Source organism: Meleagris gallopavo, chromosome 8 (assembly GCF_905368555.1).
Source record: "Meleagris gallopavo chromosome 8, MGAL_WU_HG_1.1, whole genome shotgun sequence".
In the NCBI taxonomy this organism is placed as follows: domain Eukaryota; kingdom Metazoa; phylum Chordata; class Aves; order Galliformes; family Phasianidae; genus Meleagris; species Meleagris gallopavo.
Window position 1 is genome coordinate 14209844 of NC_139411.1, and position 9607 is coordinate 14219450.

At 41.7% G+C, this 9607-nt stretch overlaps 1 protein-coding gene across 1 annotated transcript; it reads left to right on the forward strand.

The window, feature by feature from the left end:
* The first annotated feature begins 206 nt into the window (after window positions 1-206).
* COMTD1 (catechol-O-methyltransferase domain containing 1) lies at window positions 207-6529 on the forward strand. The gene is made up of 7 exons (XM_085229056.1): window positions 207-398; window positions 1278-1411; window positions 2382-2487; window positions 3322-3440; window positions 3707-3761; window positions 5231-5364; window positions 6088-6529. Exons 1-7 carry the CDS (start codon window positions 317-319, stop codon window positions 6238-6240), a joined length of 783 nt encoding a protein of 260 aa, XP_085085182.1. The 5' UTR covers window positions 207-316; the 3' UTR covers window positions 6241-6529.
* The last annotated feature ends 3078 nt before the right edge of the window (window positions 6530-9607 follow it).

Sequence of the window (9607 nt, forward strand, 5' to 3'; positions counted from 1 at the left end):
CCGCCGCAGTGCTGCCAGCTTACACCCCACCAGGACACGCTTTGAAAGGAAGAAGCAGCAGTGGCATGCGATGCTCACAGAAAGCAGGTCGCAGCCCTTTCTCCACAGATACTCCAGCAGACGCACGTTTCCCTCGAGGGAAGACACGGCACCCCTCAACTTCCCGCTCTCGCGCCGCACGTGGCACGAATACGATACAGGAAGCGCGGAGGAGGCGGGCCCGGGCCGCCCCGCACCAGGCGGCGGACAGCTCCGCCCCACCTCGCTCCGCCGTGGCCGCGCCGAGCCGCTCGCAGCCGCCTCTCCGCGCCCCGAGATGCCGCTCTTCAGCGTGCCCAAGGAGGTGGCCGTCGGCACGGCCATGCTGGGGGTCGCCTTCGCCACGGGGCTGCTGGCAGGTAAGCGGCGCGCTCTCTCTTCCTCCTGGGCCGTAGCGACAAACGGAGCCGGAGCCCGAGCCGCGCCCTGCAGCCGGCTGGAGAGATCGGAGCCAAAGTCCTCTCCAAAGCGGCCCGCTACCGGCCCCGCGACCCCGGCCGGGCAGGAGCGCCGTGCGCTGCGCTGCGGGGCGGCTGCTGCTCCCGTCCTCGGGTGGGTCGCGGAGCTGAGCGGTCCCGTCCCGCGTGACACAGACCGCGACGGGCGGCGGAAGCCGTGGAGCGAAAGCGCTCCTTAGCGGCGTTCCGCCAGCAGGAGGCGGGAGGGCTGAAGTTGGGTTCGATAGAAGCGCGGAGCCCGGGGAGAAGCATCAGCTGACAGCCCCAGAGCCCGACGGCTGTCTCTGCAGAACGAGGGCCCCAGGCTAAGGAAACGGCGCTGGCGCTGCCGTGCGAAGGCCGTCCGATGTGTCACGCCCCGGTCACGCTTCTCTCCCTGCGCTTGCCCCAGGACTTGCAACACTTGCCCCTTGTAGCCCCATGAAAGTACGTGTCCTGTGAGGTCAGGCTGCCCGGGGGCCTTCACCTCCAGCTGCTGAACATCTAACTATCTCATGCCCAGTCCTTTTCGTTTCAGTCTTTGCAGCCTTGAGCTGTACAGTTCAGCATACGTATATACTTATATGTGTGTGTGTATATATATATATGTATATATATGAAGTCCACTGAGCTGTCCAGCTGCTTTGCATCTCCGTTATTCACAGCATTTTTCAGAGCAAAGCACTCCAACTTCGATGCTTTCTTTCCTTAAGCAGCCTATAGCAGACAATTGCAAAACGTCATTAGTGGAGCCCCAAGTTATCTTATTTTTTTTATTATTATTATTTCATTTTATTGTAGGTAAAAGATATCCATCCCTATTGTTTGGGACATCCAAACCACACAAGAGTATTATTGGGAAAAGCAGCCCTCTGTGGCAATATATACTGGATCATTCCTTGAGGGAACATCCAATTCTCAAGAAGCTGCGCCTGGTCAGTATTTTGTCTTCCAGCATAGTTTTTCATTTGATAGTATTGCTTTACATTTTCAACATGCCATCTTATCCATGTGTTTGGACCTCGCTTGTCTTACCACGTGACTTCTAGAAGTTAATTTTAGTTGACATATAAGGAAACCGTATCTGAGAGAGGTGATGGCCCCCAGCCTGCTCCACAGCTCAGAACAAGTGCCTCCTGCTTCACAGCTTGGTCTGACCAAATCAGATGTAATGCTCCCATACAAAAGCAATTAAACGTTATATACTGGAGCTGGTTGGTTCAAATGGGACCCAGGAGAAGAAAGGAAATTGTAGGAAAGGAAATTGAAATTCCTTTCCACTGAACTGCTATGGAAGTTCTTCCCTGTCCCTTCCACAATGCCTGGGTCCCTCCTGCCCTGACTCCTCCAGCTCTGTGTTGTGTAGCCAGAGTTACACAGACCAACCTTCAGAAACAGGCTTAGACCTGATAGTTTAAAAGCAGAAGAACCAACCAACTAAAAAGAACAAAACCAACACAAAATCCACATCTTACATGTCTTGGAGGTTTAAGAGCAGCAAAGGTTGTTATTAGGAAAATACGTAAAAAATACCCACTTGTGTATATGTATAGAAATAAAGGACATTTACAGTCAATATTCCACTATGGTTCTTCATCATTTAAGTTTCTGAGCTTGCTTCACCATGGGGTAACTTTGGGGCATATCTCTGCTTTGAATAACCAGCCAGTGCTTATGACCTCCCCCCATCCACCTTAGTTACTGTTAAATTCAAAACAATTTCTATCTCATAAATGAAGCACAATACCATCTAAAATGAGAAATAAGAGTATACATTTTCTCTGGTTTGGAAGTGTTGGGTTTTGTTTCTTTTTTTTTTTTTTTCCCTCCCCCTTCCCTTTTAGGATATTGGTTTGGGTTCTTTTTGTTTGTTTGTTTGATGTATTATTTCTTTCCCCTTTTTAGCTCACTGCAGAATATCCCTGGGGCAAAATGATGGTGTCCTGTGACCAGGCTCAGCTGATGGCAAATTTAATCAAACTCATTAAAGCCAAGAAAGTTATTGAAGTAGGTAAGAGTGTCACTGTCTTCTCTGTAGTAAAACCTCCTGGCTGTGCTTGTCCAAATCCAAACATGTTTACATAAGATAAGGTTTTGAAATACAAGTAAGGTACTGCATCTTTGTGTCAGCTTTAAGGTGGACAAGCTACAGTGTGAAAAGCAGCATCTGATTAGCACATACTTGCCACTTCGGTATTTATGGCATCAGCATGTGTGTCTCAACAACTCAGAGGCAACCTGAAATATTAGGCTAACAGGTCACTTGGGTCTGCAGTGTTGGCCAGCAGTTGCAGGGCATAGTGTATTTTTCCTTTTCCATATCAATTTCTTGCTGGAAGGAATTGGTTTGCTGCACAGGCCCAACATCCAATTCATTTCCCTTAACACGCCCATGATAGAAGGATCTCCCAAAGCTGCTGAGCAGCCAGGTACAGGTCCCACCACCTCTACCCTTGTCGTCTCTTATGAAGCCCTGATATTTTGTCCCTGGGTCGATCCAGTCCCTTTGGCTCAGGATTGAGGTCCACTTTTAAATAAGTGGGTAATCCTCAGATATAGGACTAACTTTGCCTAGCATGTCCAGAAAACCTTTAGGGGGAAGAAATAAAGAGGCACAACACAAATCTTTGCTACAAGATGGATTAAAATAATCGTCCCAACTCCCATAATGTTAAAATTGAGTGGAAAGCCTTTTGAGTCCAGTAGCAAATTGCCATCCTTGATTCTAATGTTGTGTTTTCTTTGTTTTTTTAATTCTTATTATTCCTGAAAGGAGCATTCTATTTCACTATTTATCAGTTTTGCAGAATATTATAATTGTTGACGGCTTTTGTGATTTTCCCAGGAGTTCTCACAGGATATAATGCCTTGAGTATGGCACTTGCCCTGCCAGATAATGGCAGAGTTATTGCTTGTGACATAAATGAAGATTATGCCAAAATTGGAAAGCCACTGTGGAAAGAAGTAAGTAGCACCTTTACTATTACATGTTTGGGACATTTGTTTTGCATGACCAGGAATTTTGGTATCTTAGACTTGTACATTCATACACAAACATTCTTATTGTTATAACAAGGGTTGCTACAGCTTATTTTGAGAAGACAAATAATCACTTTCTTTCTAGAAATAATAGGAAAAGGTATCTGAACACCAATCACTCCCTCACTGCAAGATACTAAGAGGTTATTTCTTGACCACTTTAATAATCTCTGTGTTCTTTTTCACCCTAGGCAGGAGTAGATCATAAAATTGACCTGCGGATTAAGCCAGCTACTCAAACACTTGGTAAGTAACCTGAAATATGCTTTCTTTCCTCTCTTAAAAACCAAAGACAAATATAATGCTGATGAAATCCAGGAAATACGGTATTGGATCTGATAACTTTGCTAATAGTGAAATAGATATTCTTACCTAAAGAATTCCTTAAAAAATTAAAAACAAAAAAAAACCCACAAAACAAAACACAACTTTACAAGTTTACAGTTTTTGTATGTGTTAGCAGAGAGGTGAAAATGCTTATCCTGTGTAGCAAGCTACACTGGTCCCTCAGCTGTCCTGTCCATTGCCTTGTTTAATCTATGAAGTACTATTGTCAGCTGCTTCTGGAAAAGCTTATTAAAACAGATTAATTAGACAAAGCCCAATTTTTCTTATCCAGCTTCCATTCTAAGTAAGTATAACTCTGCTGTAGAGAGGAAGAGTCTTCTGAAAAAGCTGAAGTGTGAGAAAAAAGAAAATACAGAAGCCAAGATAAAACTTAAGGTGTAGTAGTTGGTTTGGGTTCAGAGAAGTTGAGACTTAGGATGCAATAAAACCATGCAAGGCCATTAGAATAGCAGTGGCTTTTCTCAGTCGAGAAAAGAAGATGTAGAGCAAAGGGAATAATAAATATTCTGAAATGCAATAAACTTGTTAGGAATGCAGGAGGTATTAGCAGAATATAGAAGGATTCTAGCAGGGTTGTTTGATGATCCATAGACCCATCCATCACCTTGTATTACTTCCAAATTCATCCTTCTTTTCTAAAGAGGAAAATACTAGCAATCTGCCAGGATGCACAGTCCTTGAAGTCTGATGGACAGCTTTGTCAAGCCAATGCTTCAGAAAAAAATTTCTTATGACAGAGGATGAGGGTGGGAGAGCAGAAAGGCAGCGAATCTTAAGACAGCATCAGCCCCTTTGAAACAATTTTCAAGAAGACAATTCATAAGAACTTAAATCTCAGTTCCACTTGCCCTGGCCCAGAGAGGAATTACTTATAGCTGTCTTTTACTGTGCTGATGATTTTTGGCAGGGTTTGTTCATGACCTGTATTGTGGCACTTGGTCATCAATTGGAAATTATCATATAGGACTTGCTCCTAAATGAGAGAAAAACAGTAATCCACTTCAGAACACAGTTCTTTATCAGCTCAAAACATAACTAGAGCTGTAGAACGCATCCAGTTTCAGACTGCTTTGCTTACTTTTACTGCACCATTCAGCAGCCCCAACTGTATCCTGTGGGTTTTCATAACTGCTCCGTGAACTTCTTCCACACTGGCAGCACTCAGTGACCCAGTGTTTTATGATATACATCTTATCCAGATTTGTTTCTATGTGTTAAGCTTTACTGGTAATTAGCTGTGGAGGAATAGGCTACCTGGTCAAAGCACCAAAAACATTATTTAATGAGAACATCGACAGAAATGGATTACTTCCTCCCTTTACGCAGTACTAACCAGAGCATAACGACTCACTTTGTTGCCCATCTAGATGAGCTGTTGGCTGGTGGAGAAGCAGAAACCTTTGACTTTGCTTTCATTGATGCGGATAAAGAAACCTACAATGAGTACTATGAAAAATGTTTGCGCCTCATAAAGAAAGGGGGAATAATAGCTATTGATAATGTAAGTACTGTGGTTGTAGTGGTAGTAGCATAGGGAGTTAATGCTTTCCTCTCTGGGAAGGGAAAATAAAGTCACAGTGGGATTCTAATGACTTGATTTCTCACCTGCACCTCTATTGAAAGTTGCAATGTCTTTGTTCCATATTGTACAAAGGAGGCTTTAAAATTCAACAAAAACTATTAAAGTAAGCTTTATGCAACACTATATTTAGAACTTCTTGCCTACATAAGTAAGAAGTAGTTGTTAAATTTATGTCAGTACATAAACAGCCTGAGATAAAAGGTTTATTCATTACAGATAATGCTCTGTATTAATTTGTTTTGTCTTGTAGTGTTTTCTACTGTTTACACAAGAAGTAAGGTATTATTTGTAATCAGTAACTGCTTACAAGTTATAAATTAAGGACTTTTATCAGTGACAAAGAACAGTGGTAAACTTCAGAGACTTTCAGGTTTATGGTGTTAGCTGGATAGGGGCTTTTAGAAGTACATTTGTCGTACTTTTTGTTTGTTTTGGCTTCTGATCTGCAGTGGAAGTATGGTTACCCAATTCGGTGGACTCCCGGTCCCACTTTATTATGACAACTCTATGATGGAAACCATTAGCAATCTGAAATAAGATATCAATTCCTAGAAAACGCTCATAATCTTTTCTAGAACTTCCTCTCTTGTCCAGGGAACTTACTAGAATAAATGAGGTGCATGGCATTGCTTTTTTTAATAGGTTCTTCGGTGTGGAATGGTGCTAAAACCAAGAAAGGATGACTTGGCAACACAGAGTATCCACCACCTCAATGAGAAGCTTGTCAGAGATGCACGAGTCAACATCAGCATGATCCCAATGGGGGATGGAGTTACATTAGTATTCAAGTTGTAAATGGAGGAGTCCCAGCACATGGGAAATTGCAAGCATCAGATCACCAGGAAAAATGTAGCCAGAATGCTGTCAAAAATGATTATTTAACCCACACCTCTACAGCATAGCGCAGCCTGGGAAAGGAGACTTCAGAATCAGCAAGACTCTAAGGGCATCTAAGTTGAAGAGAAAGATTTGCTTGGCACTGTAGTGTGGCTTCTTATATTAATTATAATGAAGGAAGCATATTAGAAAATTGCCTTTTTAAGACAGCGATTGAAAAAAAATAAATAAATTTGTGTAGAATGACTGACTTCCAACTGCGTCAGTACAACAAAGACATTTTCTGTCCTGAAAGAGGGTATACTGAGTCTGAGACAAAAGGAGGGTAAGGACACAGGGAATTAAAACATGGAAATATTAAGTAATTGGGGCAAGACCATGGAGAAGAGCAAAATCACCCTCCGAAACAAATCTTAACCACTAGAATATTCTTCTCCTATATTTTTACCGATTAGAAGGGACACTAATTGCACCTTCCACTGATGAGGAGTAAGTCCTGAATTTGGACAGGAAGAAAGGGTTTAAGTAGCAGCTAGATAAAGCACTAGTTAAGCTGAAAGAAAACAAAAAATGCTGATACAACTCAGCACAAATTTGCATTAATTAAGAGCAAAAGGGTCACACTTTTTAATAACTAAGAAGGACGAAGCAAAAAATCTTTTATGCTACTAGGAGATCAGAGTTCAGCTGGAAAAAAAAAAATCCATTTTCTGGTTGCCTTATTGCTATTCATTTTGTTGGGTTATTTCTGTGGAAGTCTTAGCAAGATGGATAAAGAAGCAGCTAAGGTACATCTTTTGATGACACAGTTTTGAGGACTGGAGAGGTGGGCAAACACTACAGAGTGAACTTGAAACTCGCATGCCATTAGTCTCTACAAGGAGCATCAAACTTGAGTTATTTAGTACTTCTCTGCATACTAAGAATCCATGCAGGTAAGTGTTCATCATACTGTTTCTGTGGGTTCCCATCTGTTGGAAATATCTGTCTCAAACTAAAATAGTGAATCCGCCAGTTTCACTGGGACTTCACACATCCTGAATGTTTCTAACAGAACTGGGCCAATATAATCCCCTTTTTTTTGCCCAGTTACCGTCACTGGCTTAGACATTTTGATTTTTTACTTACACTGTCATTAAACAGAAGGTTAGGGGGTCATTGTCCATGAAAACTCTAGAGGACGCTATTTAATTGAAAAAGTCCAAATGAGAATTTATTTTGGTGACTCATTTTTGTGTGATAAGACTAAGTAAAAATTACACACCTTCTGAAGAAGACTACGTTCTCTTGTTACTAAGATATTTCCTAGGTGCTATGAAGCACAAAGAACCATGGCCTTTATTCCTTCAAGATAGATGGGTAACTGAACTCATTTTTTTTATTTTTTAAGGCAGAAAAAATGGCACACGTAGCTGACATTCACAGCACTCAGAGACTGAGTTTTCTGCACCACCGGATAGGAGGCAATGGTAGTTGAACTAGGAACCTTGCTCTTAATAGCAGAATAATGAGTCCTATTGTCAAAAGGAAAAGAAGCAGAGTTTCATGTTAAAAGTCATAAAAGGAAAAAAAAAAAATTCTTGAACCAGAAATTAAAAATTGCTGGTAATTGTTGAAGGATACTGCGTTCCTACTGCTACAGTGGGAAAGTTGTGAGGAAAGGAAGTGGTGCCTGCTGGTGTCAGAGCGAGGAGATTTCTGTTCTATTTCTGTCTCTTCCAGTTAAAACCCTGATTCAGCACAGCACATCAGGATGTACTTAAGTACTTTACTGAAATGAGGGCTAGCTGCTGTGATGTAAAATCCGAGGGAGAAGGCCAGGACAAGGTTTGTATGGCCCTTACATGAGATTTTAAGTAGGGCATAAAGCTTGCCCAATTTATTTCTCAGGGTATAATTTTACCCTTAGAGCTGCCAACCTCCTTGTGCCTCAGTATTCTTATCTATATGAAAGAAATAACACCTTACTGAAGTCTTAATGATGTAATTGATGTAATAGCTTTCAGAGGGAGTGGCTAAAGAAATATACAAAGTCATCATGTTTTCATGCAAAGCTTCTGGCTGTGCTCCACATTACAGTCTTACATAAGTGGATAACAAAAAAGGGTTACAAACAATGCTAGACACTTGAACTGGGTACATACTCTTCATGTTTTGGTCCCAAAGGGCTGTGTACCTTCCTGACTGAGCTTCCAAACCAAGCTAACAGCTGCCAAACTCCAGCTCTGCAATGGCACAAAGTCCCTCTGATTTCTTTGAAGTTCTGTAAGAGCGAAGGCTCTGCCCTAGCAAATAAGATGGAAACAAACAAACCCACTCATACCTTATCCTCAGCAGCGTCCAAGACTATATTTAACTCCTGCTAGAGATTGTTTGTAAAATCTCCATCAGGAGACTGAAACCAATTTGGCTGTACCCATCTGGTGAGCTCACCACATAAAGCAGGCACTGGGAAAGAAAAGTACCTGGTTTTACAGGGAAGGCAGAGATAATAGACAAGAGATGAAATAGATAAAGGTCCCTGAAGGACTTACATCTTCTGAGCTCTATCAAAAGCAGGTTTTAATAGATTATCTCTGCTGAAAAGAAGGATTCTGTTCTTCACAAACACCAATATTAAGTGTTTCACAAAGCCAGGGATGTGCAGGCAAGTTTCACTGACAATCTACTGAAAAGGCAGATGCACCTAATAATGTATTTGTCACACAAGAACATTCAACAGACAATTCTATTTTACTCAGTATGAAGGCAAACTGAAATGAGCTAGAGCTTACAAAGTTCAGTGAGTGAAGCTAAGACACCAAGCAGCTCATCACTATTTCATCATTTTTGGATGCTGCTTCGTGGAAGTCAGACAACACCACACAAACAACTGCACAGTAAAAGTGAGCACAATATAAACTGGTTTTGAGTTTTGCTAAACTGTTATTTGACCATTTCTTCTAAAAAACTTTCTGGTGCTTGCTGACTCTTTAGATCAGTTTTACTGAGAAGATAACTTGGATTTTGCTATTTGAACAATAAAAGTGAGCAGCTGAGGGAAGTGGGATTATTTAGTCTGGAGGAAGCTCAGGTTTCTTGTATAAGGTTAAAGATACTGGTTTCCTGTATAGGAGAACAGGTTTTGTTGCTGGTACGTTATTCTAAGAAGGAGAATGAGACAGAAAGTGAAATGTGATTTCAAATCTTATGAATTTATTCTTTGCATCTACTGTAGTGTGGATCTGCTGAAAAGGTAGCTACAAGCCAGTAAGAATACATGCCCTGATCTAAAAGTTATGGCCTTTCCTAAACTTGCAAAAGTCAGTGGATGATTATCACATAC

Excerpts from the sequence above, each read along its gene's own strand:
- COMTD1 (XM_085229056.1), top strand. The coding sequence starts at position 317 with ATGCCGCTCTTCAGCGTGCCCAAGGAGGTGGCCGTCGGCACGGCCATG. Across the intron at positions 3,441-3,706 it reads GAAAGCCACTGTGGAAAGAA|GCAGGAGTAGATCATAAAAT; the intron begins GTAAGTAGCACC and ends TTTTCACCCTAG. Across the intron at positions 3,762-5,230 it reads GCCAGCTACTCAAACACTTG|ATGAGCTGTTGGCTGGTGGA; the intron begins GTAAGTAACCTG and ends TTGCCCATCTAG.